This window comes from Heterodontus francisci, chromosome 19 (genome assembly GCF_036365525.1).
Source record: "Heterodontus francisci isolate sHetFra1 chromosome 19, sHetFra1.hap1, whole genome shotgun sequence".
Classification (NCBI taxonomy): Eukaryota; Metazoa; Chordata; class Chondrichthyes; order Heterodontiformes; family Heterodontidae; genus Heterodontus; species Heterodontus francisci.
This window is the reverse complement of record NC_090389.1, coordinates 42124773-42145404: the sequence shown is the minus strand read 5'-3', so window position 1 is coordinate 42145404 and position 20632 is coordinate 42124773. Positions and strand designations below refer to the sequence as shown.

The 20632-nt window shown below is 43.6% G+C and overlaps 1 protein-coding gene across 1 annotated transcript in view; it reads right to left on the bottom strand.

Annotated features, from left to right (window-relative positions):
• Window positions 1–20632, bottom strand: part of frmd4bb (FERM domain containing 4Bb) — a 393899-nt gene that overhangs the window by 180285 nt on the left and 192982 nt on the right. Inside the window, exon 2 of the mRNA XM_068051541.1 lies at window positions 8556–8621. Coding sequence (XP_067907642.1) covers window positions 8556–8621 — 66 coding nt within the window. The remainder of the gene's footprint in view (window positions 1–8555; window positions 8622–20632) is intronic.

Genomic DNA, 20632 nt, shown 5'->3' with positions numbered 1-20632 from the left:
AGTGCTCAAAGGAGCATTCTGAAGAAAGGTTACTGACCTGAAACGTTAGCTTTGCTTCTCTCTCCACAGATGCTGCCAGACCTGCTGAGTATTTCCAGCACTTCTAGGTTTTATTTCAGATTTCTAGCATCTGCAGTATTTTGTTTTTATTTTAGGATGCTGTGATTGTCTGCAACAGTGGGAAGGAAAGGTATGTGACTGTTGTAGAATGTGGAATTGGGGGCACAGTTCAGTGGTGCTGCAGTCAGATAAGATGATCACAAACAGCCTGGACAGAAAGGGGTTGTGTTGGTTGCTTCCTCCCTCTCCTCCTCCTCAGCTTTTTTTTATTCATTCATGGGATTTTGCCATATACAAGGGAGCAAGAGCTGTGCCCTCATGAAGGCAAAGTTGTGCAGGATACGGAAGACCAAACTGAATTGTTACACATGCCCCGGTGAGTATTGCAAGGCTTCCCCAGAGTGGTCCAGGCAACGGAAGAGTTGCTTGCACACTCCAATGGTCTGCTCAATGATTTTTCATGTGGCGGCAAGGCTTTCATTATTTGCAAGCTGCCCATGTGTTGTGCAACAGAGCCATGAGTCAGATGGTCAATGGATAGCCCATGTTGCCCAGCAGCCACTCTCTGGTTTGACGTGGTGACTCAAATACTGATGGAACAGCGGATTGGCGCAGAATAAAAGCATCAAGACAGCTGCCAGGATACTGGGCATTCACCAGCATGATGTCCTGAGCATGGTCACACACCAACTTAACATTCAAGGAGTGGAATCCTTTTGCAGTGGCAGTATATCACTGCATTTATCGCAGTGGCCGCAAAGCCACGTGTGTGCCGTCGATGGCACCCTGCACCGTATGTAAGTCCGCTATCCTGGTGAAGCAACATGCAAGCTCCGCCTGCTTCTCTCTGGTCAGAGAGAACAAAATGCACTCCCCTCTATTGGAATAAAGAGCGTCGGTCATCTTCCTGATACAGTAGTGGACAGCAGACTGGGAAATCTTAGAGATGTCACCTGCTCCAGTCTGGAAGGATCGCAGTGCAAATAAGTTCATGGTTGTGGTCACCTTCACAGTCATTGGCAGTGCCATCCTCAACCCTGTCTGAGGCTGCAGGTCTGCTTGCAAGAGGTGGCAAATTTCAATTTCCTTCGTAAATTGGAGACATTGTGCATACTGTTCCTGGCTTAGGTTGAGGTAAGAGAAATGCTCCCAGAAGAGCCTTGGTGGGTAAGACCACCTGCTCAGTGTGTTTGTCCCCCTTCTCCTTCTCCCTCTGTGAACAGCTTGCCCTTCTAAGTGTTGCCTCTCTCCTTGTCATATCTCCCTGTCATGCCAGAGGGCAAGATGGAATGGATACTGCAGCACCCATGAATGGGAGCAAGGAGTTTGACGAGAACACTAAGGTAGAACCAAGGCCTTCTCCACATGCACCACCACTTCCTGTAGACTTCACCAACTTTAAACAGCACTAGAAAACTCATAGCACTCTGCAAACTCAGACAGAGCCTGAGAATATCAGAAACTAACCTGAAGCTAATTAATGATCCCTTTAAATAGTCAAAACTCAAAAAGCTCGACACCATCCAGAACAAAGCAGCCCGCTTGATTGGCACATCATCCACAAAATTTCACGCCCTCCACACTGACGCACAGTGGCAGCAGTGTGTACCATCTACAAGATGCAGTGCAGCACTTCACCAAGGCTCCTTCGACAGCACCTTCCAAACCCGCGACCTCTACTACCACGAAGGACAAGAGCAGCAGATGTATGGGAACATCACCACCTGCAAGTTCCCGTCCAAGTCACACACCATTCTGACTTGGAACTATATCGCTGTTCCTTCACCGTCGCTGGGTCAAAATCCTGGAACTCCCTTCCTAACAGCACTGTGGTGTACCTACCTCACATGGACTGCAGCGGTTCAAGAAGGCAACTCACCGCCACCTTCTCAAGGGCAATTAGGGACGGGCAATAAATGCTGGCTAGCCAGTGACGCCCACATCCCATGAATGAATAAAAAAGAAGTGCAAGTGAGGAGTCCTTTGTGCTGGTGAATACATGTTCAACTGTGTATATTTAAGAGAGGGCATTAGCTGGAGTGGTAAGGTCAAAAATTGCAGCATTGGTGCCAAATCAGTATTACACACTGACTGATGTCACAATCTGCCTATTCCACATACTTCTGCCACACACACCTAATACCCACGCAAACATCCTCAGCAAAATGGCGTTCAGTGTGAACTGTACTGGAAATGTGTGCACACAGCGTAGGTGACATTTTAGTACCAAAAAGGCACCCATAGCACCGAAACTACGGGCGCTAGAAAGCCAATTTTGCGGCCATTGTCTCTAGTTTGGATCTGAGTCAACTCCAAATTTTCAGTGCCTCAAGGTAAAATAGGTTAGGGTGTGAGAATACTGGATCATGCAAAATAAGACATAGGTTCATAGTCACAGGATTTTAGCAAAGGCTGGAAAAGTGGGAAAGGAGGGAAAGTAGCAATATAGATGCATCATGATCCTTCCAGGCTGGAGCAGGTAACATCTCTAACATCTCCCAGTCTGCCATCCACTACCGTATAACGAAGGTGACTGACACTCTTTACACCAGGGGAGGAGAGTGCATTGTGTTCCTTCTGACCAGAGAGAAGCAGGCGGAGTGTACACGTTGCTTCCCCAGGATGCCCAGTGTCATTGACTGTACACACGTTGTTTTATGGCTGCTGCATCGAAATGCAGAGATATATTGCTGTAGAAAGAAGGGAATTCAGTAAGGGTGATCAGATGGTGAAAACACTTTGGGTAGATCTAAGGAACAGTAAAGGATACAAGACTCTGGTATGGGTTGTCAGTGTATTACTGGAATGTATTTGGGACAGTTTTCTAGAACAATATGTTTTAGAACCGACAAGGGAGCAGATCATACTGGATTTAGCCATGAGTAACAAAGCAAAATTAGTTAACGATCTAGTGGAGGAAGAAGATAAAATACCAGACAAGAGAATCTAAAAATAAATCAAGGGGTGGAACATTGTGGATTTCATAGAAGTAAAAATAAAGGTAATGGAGAAAATAATGGGACTTAAAATAGATAAATCGCTAGGATCGAATGGCTTTCACCTCAGGGTATTAAAAGAATTTTGTAAGGAAATTGCAGATACATTAATCATAACTTTACAAAGCTCTCTAGATTCAAGAATTGTGCCTATGGATTGGAAATTGTCACTCCATTATTTATGAACGGAGGGAGAGAAAAACCGGGTAAATACAAACTTGCCAATTTAAGATTAATTTTTGGAAAGTTACTGAAATCTATCATCAGAGACAGAGTGACTGAGCACTTGGACAAGTATCAGCAGATTAAAGACAGCCAACATGGATTTGTGAAGGTAAGTCATGTCTGAATGTCATAGAGTTATACAGCACAGAAACAGGCCCTTCGGCCCATCGTGTCTGTGCCGGCCATCAAGCACCTATCTATTCTAATCCCATTTTCCAGCACTTGGCCCGTAGCCTTGTATGCTATGGCGTTTCAAGTGCTCATCTAAATACTTGTTAAATGTTGCGAGGGTTCCTGCCTCTACCACCTCTTCAGGCAGTGCGTTCCAGATTCCAACCACCCTCTGGGTGATATTTTCCTTTCTCAAATCCCCTCTAAACCTCCTGCCCCTTACCTTAAATCTATGCCCCCTGGTTATTGACCCCTCCACTAAGGGAAAAAGTTTCTTCCTATCTAACCTATCAATACCCCTCATAATTTTGTATACCTCAATCAGGTCCCCCCCTCAGCCTTCTCTGCTGTAAGGAAAACAACCCTAGCCTTTTCAGTCTCTCTTCATAGCTGAAATGCTCCAGCCCAGGCAACATCCTGGTGACTCTCCTCTGCACTTTCTCCAGTGCAATCACATCCTTCCTATAGTGTGGTGCCCAGAACTGTACACAGTACTCCAGATGTGGCCTAACTAGCGTTTTATACAGCTCCATCATAACCTCCCTGCTCTTATATTCTATGCCTCGGCTAATAAAGGCAAGTATCCCATATCCTTTCCTAACCACCTTATCTACCTGTGCTGCTGCCTTCAGTGATCTATGGGCAAGTACACCAAGGTCCCTCTGACCCTCTGAACTTCCTAGGGTCCTACCATCCATTGTATATTCCCTTGCCTTGTTAGTCCTCCCAAAATGCATCACCTCACACTTCTCAGGATTAAATTCCATTTGCCACAGCTCCGCCCATCTTACCAGCACACCTATATCATCCTGTAATCTAAGGCTTTCCTCCTCACTATTCAAGACACCACCAATTTTCATGTCATCCGTGAACTTACTGATCATACCTCCTATACTCACATCTAAATCATTAATGTACACTGCAAACAGCAAGGGTCCCAGCACTAATCCATGCAGTACACCACTGGTCACAGACTTCCACTCGCAAAAACAACCTTTGACCATTACCGTCTGCCTCCTGCCATTAAGCCAATTTTGGATCCAATTTGCCAAATTGCCCTGGATCCCATGGGCTCTTACCTTCTTAACCAATCTCCCATGCAGGACCTTATCAAAAGCCTTACTGAAGTCCATGTAGACTACATCAACTGCTTTACCCTCATCTACACAATTCATCACTGCCTCAAAAAATTCAATCAAGTTCGTTAGACACGATATTCCCCTGACAAAGCCATGCTGACTATCCCTGATTAATCCCTGCCTCTCCAAGTGGAGATTAATCCTGTCCCTCAGAATTTTTTCCAATACTCTCCCGACCACTGATGTTACACTCACTGGCGTGTAATTACCTGGTTTATCCCTGCTACCCTTCTTAAATAATGGTACCACATTCGCTGTCCCCTAATCCTCTGGTACCTCTCCTGTGGCCAGAGAGGATTTGAAAATTTGTGTCAGAGCCCCTGCAATCTCCTCCCTTGCCTCATATAACAGCCTGGGATACATCTTATCTGGGCCTGGGGATTTATCCACTTTTAAGCCTGCTAAAACAGCTAATATTTCCTCCCTTTCAGTGCTAATATGTTCAAGTGTAGCACAATTCCCCTCACTGATCTCTACACCTACATCGTCCTTCTCCATCGTGAACACAGATGAAAAGTAATCATTTAAAACCTCACCTATGTCCTCTGGCTCCACACACAGATTGCCACTTTGGTCATTAATGAGCCCTACTCTTTCCCTGGTTATTCTCTTGCCCTTAATATACTTATAAAATGCCTTAGGATTTTCCTTTCTCTTGCCCACCAGTGTTTTTTCATGTCCCCTCTTCGTTCCCCTAATTACTTTAAGTATCCCCCTACAATTTCTATACTCCTCTAGTGCCTCCACTGTTTTCAGCGCTTTGAATCTGCCATAAGCCTCCTTTTTTTTTTACTGATCCAATCCTCTTTCGGGGCGGCACAGTGGCGCAGTGGTTAGCACCGCAGCCTCACAGCTCCAGTGACCCGGGTTCAGTTCTGGGTACTGCCTGTGCGGAGTTTGCAAGTTCTCCCTGTGACCGCGTGGGTTTCCGCCGGGTGCTCCAGTTTCCTCCCACTGCCAAAGACTGCAGGTTGATAGGTAAATTGGCCATTGTAAATTGTAGGCCATTGTAGGTGGTAGGAGAATGGTGGGGATGTGGTAAGGAATATGTGATTAGTATAAATGGGTGGTTGTTGGTCAGCACAGACTCGGTGGACCGAAGGGTCTGTTTCAGTGCTGTATCTCTAAATAAAATAAACAAACAAAATCCCTTGACATCCAGGGTTCCCTGGACTTGTTGGTCCTACCCTTCACCTTAATGGGGACATGTTGGCTCTGAACTCTCACTATTTCCTCTTTGAATGACTCCCACTGATCTGATGTCAGCTTTCCTACAAGTAGCTGCTCCCAGTCCACTTTGGCTAGATCCAGTTTTATCATCTTAAAATCGGCCTTCCCCCAATTTAGTACCTTTATTTCGGTCCATCTTTGTCCTTTTTCATAACTACCTTAAATCTTACAGAGTTATGGTCACTATCCCCGAAATGTTCCCCCACTGACACTTCTACCACTTGTCTGGCTTCATTCCCTAGGATTAGGTCCAGTACTGCCCCTTCTCTTGTAGGACTATCTACATACTGGGTCAAAAAGCTCTCCTGTATGCATTTTAAGAATTGCGCCCCCTTTAAGCCGTTTGCACTAAGACTGTCCCAGTTGATATTGGGGAAGTTGAAATCCCCTACTATTATTACCCTATTACTTTTACACCTCTCTGAGATTTGCCTACATATCTGCTCCTCTATCTCTCCCTGACTCTTTGGAGGCCTGTAGTACACTCCCAGCCAAGTGATTGCCTCCTTTTTGATTTTAAATTCTACCCATATGGCCTCATTTGAGGAACCTTCTAAGATATCATCCCTCCTTACTGCAGTAATTGACTTTTTGATCAACGGTGCAATACCACCTCCTCTTTTACCCCCTCCCCTGTCATGCCTGAAGATTCTATACCCTGGAATATTGAGCTGCCAGTCCTGCCCCTCCCTCAACCATGTCTCTGTGATAGCAATAATATCATAATGCCATATGCTAATCAATACCCTCAATTCATCTGCTTTACTAGTAAGACTCCTTGCATTAAAATAGATGCAATCCAGCCTTGCATTTTTCACTTGTGCCTTAACAGGGCTATATTTGCTCTGCCTTCCAGACTGACTCACCAGCAATGTTCCCTCTAAGTTGCCAAGCGATAGCACAGCAACCCGGAAATTCCCGCACAGGCCAAGCATAAGTTGGTCCCATTAAGTTATCCCGCATACTTGGCCATGCAAAAACATTTAAAGGACCTGTGCACTTTAACAAATCAGGTGCACACTACAGAAAAAATTTAGAGGATATGTTGTTCACTAGCATGGTGAATAGGGGAGTGTCTATATGGATTTCCTGAAGGTCTTTAATGAGCTGTTAACCTCATGCCAGCTATTAAAAGCAAACACTTTCTGTTATTTTATGCACATCTGTCAAAATATCCCATTTCTTTCAATGACTTATTAAATACTATCAGTCTGACAAAGTCCTTCTATACTATAACTGTGAAATAATAAAACATTGCAAGTTTCACAGGTATGCATTTAATTGTAGATATAAAAATAGATTCTATTATTTCACTTGCATTTGTTCTTTTATTGAGTTTTTTCTTCTTTTTCTGTCTTAAGAAGTTAAATTTCCTTTTCTTTCCTCAATTTTAATTGTAGCACCAGTATAGTATCATGGAATCATAGAAAATTTAAGGCACAAAAAGAGGCTACTTGGCCCATCGTATCTGTGCCGGCCGAAAAACGATCCACCTATTCCAATCCCACCTTCCAGCATTTGGTCCGTAGCCCTGTAGCTTATTGCACTTGAGGTGCATATCCAGACTCCTTTTGAATGAGTTGAGGGTCTCTGCCTCAACTATCCTTTCAGGCAGTGAGTTCCAGACCATCACCACCCTCTGGGTGAAAAAGTTTTTTCTCATCTCCTGTCTAATGTTTCTACCAATCACTTTAAATCTATGCCCCATGTTACTGACCTCCCTGTTAAGGTGAATAGACCATTCACCTCCACTCTATCCAGGCCCCTCAAAATTTTGTACTTTTCAATCAGATCTCCCCTCAGCCTTCTCTGTTCCAAGGAGAATAACCCCAGCCTATCCAATCTTTCCTCATAGCTGCATTTTTCCAGACCTGGCAACATCCCCGTAAATCTCCTTTGTACCCTCTCTAGTGCAATTACATCCTTTCTGTAATGAGGTAATGGGTAAATTTGTCTGATAAAGTCATTTGGTTTTGCCACAACTTCCCTTTGAGGATGTGCATCATTCTGATTTGCTCTGTTAATAACCTGACTAAAACCAAGTAATGGCACTGTTTAAAATCTGGATGTAAACCCATATTCTACCATACTGTGGTATAATGCATCCATACACCCGATGTGACTCACAAAGGTCAGCATTTATTTAGTTTTACTGTACGATAGGTTAACAAGATGTACAGAGATTATTAAATACAATCTAGCACAGTCACAATACTGTGATTAATCCAATAACTTGAAGAAAAGAAAAACTTCCACGCCCCTTGTATTGGGTTGATAATTTACTTCTAACTAAGAATTGTTTATCATATTATCATACAACACAAGGACCTGGGAACAAGTGCATTTAAGTCAGTTGCTTGGCATTCGAATCTTTGGTATTTAAATCTTGTAGTAGCATTACAGTGTGATTAAAAAACTTTTGAAATGTGTTACAGGTCACAATTATAATCTTGGAATTGTGAAGTAATGTTAAAAAGAACCTCTGCTTTGCTGCTGTCAATTTAAGATACCATCTGAACCCTTTGTTTGACTGTTTTAAAACTATCCTCTATTCTAACTTTTGGTTATTGTGTTTAATTTGTAACACATATAGGTATGAAAATTGAATATTTGTAATTACAGAACAGTACAACTAATAAAATAATGTGTTTGGAATTCCATTAAAATTGGTTAGGCTTTGTTGAAATAGTAACTAATATGTCTGTTGTATACCTATTTGTTTGTCAGACCTTACCTGAACCAGTAGTTCTAGTTTTCTGCCATCTAGGAGATTCACCTGACAGTGTCTGCCCTCTGTCATCTATAAGGTGAAAACAAGGAGCATCAGACAGATCAATACAGTGTATTATATTGCAAATTATTGCATTGCATTTGAGAATAGACCTGATCTTATACAATCTATGAATCAATCATCTCCTAGTATGGATAAGATTATTAAATATTAAAGCAAAGATTTTTGAACTAAATACCCTAAAATGTTATCGCGTCCATTTTTGATGCAGCCATTTTCGTACTAGTTGGCTATTAAATTGAACTACACAAATGGTCTGAGCTGCAGTCATTATTCAGTGAATTACTTACTTTGTACGAATGATGCTGGTGATGTCTCATGATCCCATCCCAAAATTTCCACAATGTACCAAACAAAAGTGTGGTTCAAACAGAATCCCCAATTTGGGAATAAGAAATATTTGGTTTATTGCTGTCAATCATTTGCCTGTTTTCTTATCCCAACACTTGCTGTTTGTAATTTAAAAGAAAAATGCTCCAATTACCCCAATGGATCATTGTGTAATTGCACTGTCCAATCTGATGCTACACCAGAAGGATTCCCATATTTAATCTCAACCAGGGGTGGTATTGTGAGTACAACAACTGGTCTCAGTGCCCAGGGATAGGGAGGACTTAAAAAAAAAGTCAACAAAAAATCATTTGTTCACATCCAGTTCGAAAGTGTAGCCCCAACCATCGCCGGATTTTCTCCTGCTCTTGGGCAGATCTGCGGGTAAAAAATTGGCCAGGGAGCCATTCTATCAGCTCTTGTCAGTTGGCACAATTTTCAGAAATTCTTCCGTCAGATGGCCGTTGAATATGCCTATCTAACTATAGGTAGATATGATCAAAGTGGATGATAACATTGCCGTGAAATTACTTGTTAAATTTTCCATCATTTCTTCTTCAAAAAAACTCTACTAAATTTGTCAAGCATAATTTGTAGTTATCAAATCCATTTCGCCTTTCCTTGATCAGACCTCCTCAAAATTACCCTTCTGTGAGTCAGTGTCAGTGTTTACCTTATACTTGTCCAAAATAAGTAGCTATTGAACATATCCATTCATATTCCTTAGTATCCTTTACCTTTCTATTTTTTTCCTTCTTTTTCTTTCAGCAGCCTTCTGAATATCTCCCTTATCTGCCCTAGGTAGGGCTAGCCTTACTTCCTTCTGTTACATTTACTATTTTCATCTGCTTTTCCCTTTCACTGTAATTATTCATAAACCCTCTACATATGAAATTGCTCAAGCTTATTTTATTTGGAATCCTGAGAGCTTGTACACAGAAGGGAAGGGAGAGAGGGAAAGAAGGAAGGGTTTGGATTTATATAACATCTTCTCATGTCTCAGAAAAATCCCTAAGTGTTTCATATATAATCAATTACTTTGACGTTTACTCACTTTTGTATTGTGCACAAGGCCCTACAAACAGCAAATAAGATGACTGACCAGTTAAGCTACTTCGATCGGTATTTATTGAGGGACAAAAGTCTTGGAAAAACGTGAGCATATTGAGAAACCATCTCCAATCGGCCAACTTCCGCTTTAACTTCAGCATGTTAGGCTGCGTGACAGCAATCCAATTGGGAGAGGCTGGGTGTCAATTTCAATGTTAATTGCTCAATTATTGTGATAGTAACATGGCTTTTGGAATTTAACTGTGGGTCCACAGTTTTCTGTGCTTCTTGGAACTCACCAGTGAAAGCAAGGCAAGAACACATTTGCAATTGAGGAGGCTGAAGATGTAACAGGGAACTATCTCAATAAGCATGGACACCTCAGCTGCATTCTTGCCTGCTTGTGTGAAAGGCTTTCTTCACAGCACTTGTACTGAGTGGTTAGTTTTACAACTTTGGAAGTTATTTTTACTGCCTTGGACGTGTCTTCTACATTACAAACATATGAATTAGGAGCAGGAGTAGGCCACTCGGCCCCGTCGAGCCTGCTCTACCATTCAACAAGATCATGACTGATCTGATTGTAACCTCAACTCCACATTCCCACCTGCCCCCGATAACCTTTCACCCCCTTACTTATCAAGAATCTATCTACCTCTGCCTTAAAAATATTCAAAGACTCTGCTTCCACTGCCTTTTGAGGAGAGGGTTCCAAAGACTCACGACCCTCAGAGAGAAAAATTCTCCTCATCTCGGTGTTAAATGGGTGACCCCTTATTTTTAAATAATGACCCTAGTTCTAGATTCTCCCACAAGAGGAAACATCCTTTCCACCTCCACCCTGTCAAGACTCTTCAGGATCTTATATATTTCAATCATTTGAAAATTTGTATGTCTGATATACACTTTGGAGCTCTGATCTATCAGATCAGTATGGGTGCTGCATTTCTTGTGTTATTTTGGATCTTAGATGAGGACCAAGATGACCAGTACCAGCAGGAGCAGAAGTAGCAACAGACCTGCAGCTCCACAGGAGAGAGTGGATCAGTAGAGAGGTGCAGCTCGCAGGAGGCCATACCTAGCACACAGAGTTTACAGGCAGAGGATAAGCTTCCTTGAAATGTTAGAACACCAGTGTATCAGGAAGCTCACAATGTCATGCCAGGTGGTGTTGAACATCTGCAGCCTGCTGGAACAAGACCTGTTGCCGGGTAGGTCTGGTGGTCTCACTTTATCAATGACTATCAAAGTCACCACTGCTTTCTCTATCATTGCCTCTGGCTCTCCTGGTGACATCCTCTGAGTATTGGAGTTGGTGAGGGCCCCAACAAAGACTGCTCCACCTGTGCAGGGGCAGACTCAGCCATTAGGACATGAAACAGCACATATGGTACTGACTGAGGCGGTGCAGTTGGTGGCTGGCAACAGATGAGAAGTGGGAGCACTTTGAACCCCATTTCTGTGTCCCCTGTCCCATGTGCTAGCAATGAGCAGGAGAATACTTTGCTGCAGATTAGTGGTGTGATGAATGGCCAAGGCGAGTGTATCATTTATTGTATTTAATGTGGCATTTATAGTGTGCAAGCCATTGGTGAAGGCCTGCGTACACTAGTTTGATTGCCATGTTTGATGCTTCATGCAGGTGCCACTCTTGTCATGGACAAAGACATCATTGCAAAGGCTTGCGACATCATGCCACTCATGGCTGAGATGGCCTCTTCCAATTTCTCTGAAAGCATACGCAATGCAGCTGGAACGCCTACTGGTACATTCTTTGCTGCTGCTCCAGAAATATCCTGTTCATCGACTGCCTGCGAGGTACAATGTCTGCATCCAGTTGAGCAGCACTTGAAGTGTCCTGAACTCTCCAATGTGGACTCTCCATTGCTATCCCTGTCTCCACCATCTGCCCTTGCTCATTGTGATGTGTGAGTCACCAGGTGTAAACCCAACTATCTGCATTACCAGTCCTACTGAATTGAGAATATCTGAACTGATTCAAGGTCTGCACGAGTCATGTAATGTGCACCCTCAGAGGGAGTGACCTCCTCTGAGGAGTCATCATCATCCTCCTGGACTACCTCCTGTGGGACACTTGAAGGCCCTGTGGCAGATTGAAGACATAATTGTAACCGTCAAGGTAAGAATGCTTTAAGTGAACATTGTGCATCGCATCATATTTCACTAGCTGCTGACATCAGTCAACATAAGTGAGTATTGTATGCCATGTGGCTGTCTGATATTTAATTCTGTCACCAGGTAGGTGAGAAGCTCCTGTCCCCTAGGGTATGATTTTCCTTGTGGGCTTCTGAACCCCTCTTCAGGATCAAATGTGAGTCAGAAGTCCGCACTGTATGGGAAACAATCAGTCAATGTGATTTTACCCAGAATGGCCAATTAAGGGCCAGAGGGCGGACTCACTGTCAAATTAAGAACAGCAGGTGAATTCTCGAAGCTGAGGGGCCAGAGGCCATCCAGCTTCAAAGCAGCAGCAGGATGCCATGGCAGTTAAATGAGGAAGAGGGCGCTTCAAAATGGAGGTGGCTTCTCTCCACCTTTTTCAAACTCAATTAAAAATGGCCTTTGCAGCCGGGCCACCACTGTGGTAGTGGTGAGGCGGGTGACAGAGCACCCCTCCACAGGGTGGCCTGCAGCTGCTGCTGCAGCATCTAGGCAGGGAGAGCCTCCAACTCTGCCTGAGGCACAGGCCCCCCATTCTGCGATGAGGCCGCCTCCAGGCATCTAAACACTCCCCTGCAACCTCCAAGAATGTGGAGGGCAACTGGAAAATTCCAGTCAGTCTCCATTAACAGATCTTAATAGGCCTTTAATTGGGTTAGTTGGCTACCCACTGCTTGCAGGTGGGTAGCCCTGGCCCCCCGCCCCCCAATCCCCACCTCTGAAAAAATGGACCAGGGCAGGATGGAGCCAGGGAACTGGCATGCAGGTCGGCGGTACGTAATCCATGCCTGTCTATCTCAGCTCCCGGCCCTGGCAAAGTCTAAAAGTCTAGCCCCTCACCTTTGATGGCCAGGCACGCTGAGACTCTGCTGATGTCCAGTGCCTTCTCCTTTGCAGCTATCAAAATGGAGGTGCAATCTCTCCAATCTTTTCAAGCTAAATTAAAAATGGCCTTTGCAGCCAGGCCACCACTTTGGCGGGAATCCCTCCCAAGGGCGGCCTATGGCTGCTGCACATAGACAGGCAGGGAGGGCTGCTAAGCCTGCCTGGAGCACTGGCCCTCCCCACCTCTCCTGCTTCCGGTCTGCCGCTAGGAGGCCGCCTCCAGGCAGTTAAACTATCTCCCACCTCCTCCAGGCACCTGGAGGCCAACTGGAAAATCAAAGATGGTTGGAGTGCCATCTGTGGTTTTCTGCCTCTCCCTTGTGTTCTGTGCTCTCTTCTGCAAGGAAGGAAAGAGACAGTTGAGTGAAATTAATGGCATGTGTTGAATGAATGGATGGACAGCATTTGTTGAGGGTGACTATGAGGAAGAGGCGTGACATTGCATAAGGGTAAGGCTGAGTGTCAGTGACAGATGGACAGATGGGGGTGTGAGGAAGTCCATAGGCAGGGAGGGATGGGTGCACCTGTAAGGTAGGTTGGTGTGAAAAGTGGTATGCTGGAGTAGGCTGGAGAAGGCACAGTGAGGGGGCTGGGGTGATATGCACATTGGGATGTAGGTGAATATGCCATTGTATTGACCTTTCCTGCCCTGTTTAGGTTATTAAACCACTTTCAGCATTGAATCAGTGAGTGGCACCACATTCCTGCTGCTGATCTCATAGGAAACATCCAGCCATGCCTTCTTTGTTGCACCTGCAGGCTTCTTCCTTCCGTCAATAGGGAAGATTATCTCCCTGTAGGCTTTTACAGCCGCCGGCAGCATATCTAGGGAGGTGTCACTAAAACGAGGCACAGCCTTTAATGTCGGAACTCCATTCTGCCAATTCCTTCTATTGTGTTCCCAACTCCAAACTTCAGCAAATTGCATGTTCGGAGTGTCCTTTTAACTACTGGAGTTGAAATTGCCTCTATGGGTCGTCATTACACCCACTCACACTAATTGTTTGGGAAACTGGGAAATAATGTAGTGTCTGGGTTAAAAAGCCACTGACAGACATTATTTCCGGGTTCGCTGCGCACTACTGTGCACCCCAGCTTCCAGCAGGTCAAAAATTTAAAATCCAGCCCATTGTGTCTGAGTAAATTGGATTGCAACTGAAATATTCTTCAAACTCAACAATGTTAACAGTGTGACTGCATAATATGTTTTGACCTCTATACTTCTTGGTCCTGTAATGATTGGTTGATTATCTTTTATTTTACTCGATAGTGGGGATGCCATATTAATGAGAAAACATGAATTATAAATCAGGAGGAGTTCCTTAACTATTTCCCTCAGAAGCTTGCACTTTTACAACAACAAGTTGTATATATGTAGTGCCTTTAACATAGAAGAATGTCCCAAGGTGCTTCGCAGAGGCACAATCAGAAATAAATGGACAGCAAGTCAAAGAAGGAGATGTTAGAACAGGTGATGTGGGTTTTAAGGAGGGCTTTAAAAGAGGAGAGGGAGATGGAGAAGCCAAGGGGCTTAGACAGCTGACGGCATAGGTGCTAATAGTGGAGCAAAGGGAGGGATATATAGAATAGGAGTAGGAGTAGGTGGGGGATATTGTAGGGCGGAGGAGATTAAAGAGATAGCGATGGGTGGAAGATAAGAAATTTATATTGGATGCACTGAGGGAAAAGTGTAAACTGATGAATTTTGTAAGGAATAGTGAGGAGTGCAACATAAACAAAATGGTACAATTTTAAAAGCGTTGCAGGGGCAGGCTGTTAAAAAAAACATATTGGATTCTTGGCTTTATAAAAATAGGTTTGGGTGAAAAGCAAGAAAGTTATGCTAAATCTTTATAAAACACTGGTTAAGCTTCAGCTGGGGTATTCTGTCCAGTTCTGGGCACCACAGCTTAGAAAGGATGTCAAGGCCTTAGAAAGGGTGCAGAGGAGATTTAGTAGCATGATGCAAGGGATGAGAGACTTCAGTTATTTGAGAAACTAAAGAAGCTGGGATTGTTCTCCTCAGAGCAGAGAAGGTTGAAGGGATTTAAATCGAATTTGACAATAAATAAGGAGAAACTGTTTCCAGTGGCAGGAGAGTCAGTAACCAGAGGATACAGATTTATGGTAATTTGCTAAAGAACCAGAGGGGAGGTAAGGAGAATTCCTTTCAGGCGGTCAGTTGTTATAATCTGGAATGCAATGCTGAAAGGGCGATGGAAGCAGATTCAATAGTTACTTTCAAAAGGGAATCGTATATATATTTGAAAAGGAAAACATTGTAGGCGCTATGGGGAAAGAGCAGGAAGTGTGACTAATTGAATTGCACTTTCAAAGAGCTGGCACAGGTATGATGGGCTGAATGGCCTCCTTCTGCGCGATCTGATTCTGTGACCATTATTATGTATCTCATTTAAAAACAGTTTTACACAACCAACCGAGAAAAATAAACTTAAGAAATGGCAGTAACTAGCTACACATTGCACTACAGCTTAATTTTCTTGTTCATACTTTCTCACTATAATTAAGAAGGATCAAAAAGTGACAGAACAGATGTGTTTTATAGCTTTGACAAGTTGGAATGTTGTAAATTACATTTGCAGGTTTCAGTGGTGCCTTCCACGTGGCATTGTTAAAGAAATCCCCAGGCAAACAGCATGTGGTTTCAATCTGACAGATGGGTCCCTTATTAAAATCCAGTATTCAAAAGGTTGACTTCAGAATTTTCAGTTTGATTCCCCAAATAATAGTGCTCACTCCTTTTCTAAAGAAACTGCCAGGTGTGTGGTGTTATAAGTTCAACAGAAAATGAATGTGAAGTGCACAGCCAAGATTCAGACCATATTATTAATGGAGTGTTCCTTTGAATGTTATGGGAGCAACATCAGTTGACAATACAGTTGAAGTCATGTGTACATATTTTTATATGTAACAGACTTTTTATAATTTATAATTTAAAAATCTTTTTTATGCCTTGATCTGAGAGCTGTTATTTGATTTGTTTAAAGTAAAAACATTACCATTGGAAACAATTTTAACAAAATTGAGGTCATGTGCAGGGAAAAGAGAAAAGAAACATGATATGTACACATTAATAAGATACACGAAAAGAAAATGTCCTAGCCCCTATGCCAGCTGATATTGTAACTGGTTCCTTCTCTTCAGGTACTGTTCCCCTCCCTTTCAAAAGGTCACCCCTCCTCAAAAAACCTGCCGTTAACTCCACTGTACTTGCAATCTACTGCCCTATCTCGAACCTCCCTTTCCTCGCCAAAGTCCTTGAACATGTTAGATTCCAAATCCGTGCTCATCTTTCCCACAACTCATTGTCTGAATCTCTCTAATCAAGGTTCTGCTCTGGAATGGCCCGAATCAAAATTACAAATGACATCCTCTGTGACTGTGACCATGGTACACTATCTTTCCTCATCCTTTGATGCCTCTCTTCAGTTTTTGACAAGGCCAAACACATCCTCCTCCATCCTCTCTCCCACTGCCCAGCTCAGTGGGGCAACTCTCGCTTGGTTCCACTCTTACCTGTAAGATCATGGCCAGTTCATCTCCAGCAATGGCTTCATTTATGAGCCCACACTGTTACCTCTGGAGTTCTGCAAGGATCTATCTTTGTCCCCTTCCGCTTTTTCATCTACATGGCACCCCTTGGTTACACCAGCTGAAGATCTCGGGTGAGGTTTTACATGCACTCTGTGAAACCAGTTTTACCTCTCCCACTCCTGTGATGAACCACCTCCCCCTACCCACAACCCCCCCTCCCCTCCCCATTACTGCTGCTGTGATGACAGCCTCTTTGTCCAACATCCAGTTTTGGATGTGCTGCAGTTTCCTCTAGTTAAACATTGGGAAGATCAAAGTCATCATTGTCGGGCCACACCACAAACTCTGTATCTTTTCCACCAATTCCATCCCCCTGCCCAGCCACTATCTCAGATTGAATCAGACTGTTTGCGACATTAGAGTTCTAGTTGACCCATAGCTCCTGGGCCCATATCCTCTCCATCACAAACATCACCTACCTCCACCTTTGTAACACTGCTTGCCTCTGTCCCTGCCATGGCCCATTTTTTTTTTAAATTGCAACTCTCATTCAAGCCTTTGTCACAATCAAACTCAAATATTCCAATATTTTCTTGCCTGGCCTCCCATCCTCCAGCCTCCATAAATGTCAGTTTATCCAAAATTCTGTTGCCATGCATCACATCTGTCCTCATTGGGCTGTACTGGCCCCTAGCCCTCCAATGTTGCCAATTTAAAATTCTTGTCCTCATGTTTAAATGATTTCCTTGCTTCATCACTTCCTTGTGTAACCTCCTCTAACCCTACAGAACCCCCAGAACTCTATTCTTGATTTAGTCTCTTGTGCATCCCTTCTCTTTACCTTACAAATGGCAATCAAGCCTTCAGCTGTTCAGGCAACACAAATGGGTGGTTGGCAGTCTGTGCCCACTGCCTCCTCATTTTTGCTGGCATAAGGCCTGGGATTCATTTAAAATCCACTGGCAAACTGCAGCATCAAATGGGCCAGCGTTGTGCCCGTTTGTACCTCAAACTTGTAATTGGGATTTTAGCTACATCTGGGACCCTTGATTTGCACATTACAAGTAGCTTCTCACTGAAACAAGTAGGCCCTCTGGCTGCTTATCTTTGGCACCTGTCCTAAGATGGCAATGGCTAGAGTGGCAGCATAAACAATAAGTTACCTGATGGCAATTTAGAGATGCTACTGCTCCATTTATACCTATCAGAAGGAATTAAAATCAATCTGGTGTTTCTTTTCTTGTTTCTTGTCTCAAAAAGTAGGAACAAGAAGTTGAAGCTAGATACAAGTGTTATAGTTACAACATTTATTTGTAGCAGGATCTAAAATGTTTTTGACAATTTATTAGATGCATTTTCCAAAACATTAAAATTGATGCTTATATTTTGTTAATCTAAAAAGACTGAGACACTTGCTCAATTTACTACTTGGGAATTAATTAGTTTTCTTCATATTTTAAAACATGTTTCTCTATGAGCAGCAGATAATCTGTTGCTGGGGGAAGACAATTTTATTTCATTTTCCTTCGGTTAATACCAAAGCACAAATTCTCTTGCTGCCCATAGAATTATTCCAGTCAGAGCTGTAGGCAGCAAATGTAGAATTGCATACATTCCTTCCAACTGCTCCCCCATGGACTGGTGGTGGATTTTTACATTACAATTGCACATTTTATTTTGTTCATTCATGGGATGTGGGCATCACTGGCTTGGCCAGCATTTATTGCCCATCCCTAATTGCCCTCGAGAAGGTGGTGGTGAGCAGCCTTCTTGAACCACTGCAGTCCATGTGGGGTAGGTACACCCACAGTGCTGTTAGGAAGGGAGTTCCAGGATTTTGACCCAGCGACAGTGAAGGAACGGCGATATAGTTCCAAGTCAGGATGGTGTGTGACTTGGAGGGAAACCTGCAGGTGGTGGTGTTCCCATGCATTTGCTGCCCTTGTCTTTCTAGTTGGTAGAGGTCGCGGGTTTGAAAGGTGCTGTCTAAGGAGCCTTAGTGAGTTGCTGCAGTGCATCTTGTAGTTAGTACACACTGCTACCACTGTGCGTCGGTGGTGGAGGGAGTGAATGTTTGTGGATGGGGTGCCAATCAAGCCAGCTGCTCTGTCCTGGATGGTGTCGAACTTCTTGAGTGTTGTTGGAGTTGCACCCATCCAGGCAAGTGGAGAGTATTCCATCACACTCCTGACTTGTGCCTTGTAGATGGTGGACAGGCTTTGGGGGGGTCAGGAGGCGAGTTATTCATTGCAGGACTCCTAGCCTCTGACCTGCTCTTGTAGCCATCATATTTATATGCTTACTCCAGTTCAGTTTCTGGTCAATGGTAGCCCCTAGGATGTTGTTAGTGGGGGATACAGTAATGGTAATGCCATTGAATGTCAAGGAGAGATGGTTAGATTCTCTCTTGTTGGAGATGGTCATTGCCTGGCACTTGTGTGGCGCGAATGTTGCTTGCCACTTATCAGCCCAAGCCTGGATATTGTCCAGGTCTTGCTGCATTTCTACAAGGACTGCTTCAGTATCTGAGGAATTGCGAATGGTGCTGAACATTGCGCAATCATCAGCGAACATCCCCACTCTGACCTTAAATTGAAGGAGGGTCATTGATGAAGCAGCTGAAGATGGTTGGGCCCAGGACACTACCCTGATTGACCTCCAAAAACCACAACCATCTTCCTTTGCGCTAGGTATGACTCTAACCAGCGGAGAATTTTCCCCCTGATTCCCATTGACTTCAGTTTTATTAGTGCTCCTTGATGCCAAACTCGGTCAATGCTGCCTTGATGTCAAGGGCAATCACTCTCACCTCACCTCTTGAGTTCAGCTCTTTTGTCCATGTTTGAATCAAGGCTGTAATGAGATCAGGAGCTGAGTGGCCCTGGCGGAACCCAAACTGAGCATCATTGAGCAGGTTATTGCAAAGCAACTGCTGCTTGATGGCACTGTTGATGACACCTTCCATCACTTTACTGATAATTGAGAGGAGGCTGATGGGGCAGTAATTGGCCTGGTTGGACTTGTCCTGCTTTTTTGTGTATAGGTCATTGGTTAATTTAAATAACCTTAAAGTCAACAGTTGATAGATTTTTAATTTAAAAAATGAAAATCAAGTGATATTTAAAATTTTCAGAAGGCAACCAAACTCAGGTTCCATGTAAACTATTTCAGGAGTCACTCTCCCCTTTTCAACTTACTACCCAGTTCATGGAGACACTGTCCCTCTCTAAATAATGATATGATTGGGCAAAGTCAACATGGATTTATGAAAGGGAAATTATGTTTGACAAACCTGTTGGAGTTTTTTTAGGATGTTACTTGCAGCCTCGATAAAGGAGAACCAGTGGATGTAGTGAGTTTGGATTTACAGAAGGCTTTTGATATGGATTGAGAATTAGTTAACAGAAAGAAAGCAGAGAGTAAGAATAAACAGGTCATTCTCAGGATGGCAGGCTGTTACTAGTGGGGTACTGCAAGGATCAGTGTTTGGGCCACAGCTGTTCACAATCTATATTAATGATTTGGATGTGGGAACCAAATGTAATATTTCCAAATTTGCTGATGACACACAACTAGGTGGGAATATAAGTTGGAGGATGCAAGGAGGCTTCAAGAGGACTTGGACAGGCTAAGTGAATGGGCAAAAACATGGCAGATGGAATATAAAATGAATAAGCGTGAAGCGATCCACTTTGGTAGAAAAAACAGAAAGGCAGAGTATTTCTTAAATGGTGAGAGGTTGGGGTTAGTGTCCAAAGAGACCTGGGTGTCCTTGTTCATGATTCACTAAAAGCTAGTATGCAGATGCAGCAAGCAATTAGGAAGGCAAATGGTATATTGGCTTTCATTGCAAGGGGATTTGACTACATGAGTAAAGATGTCTTGCTGCAATTGTATAGAGCTTGGTGAGACTGCACCTGGAGTATTTTGTGTGCAGTTTTGGTCTCCTTATCTAAGGAAGGATAAACTTTCCATAGAGGGAGTGCAGCAAAGGTTCACCAGACTAATCCCTGGGATGG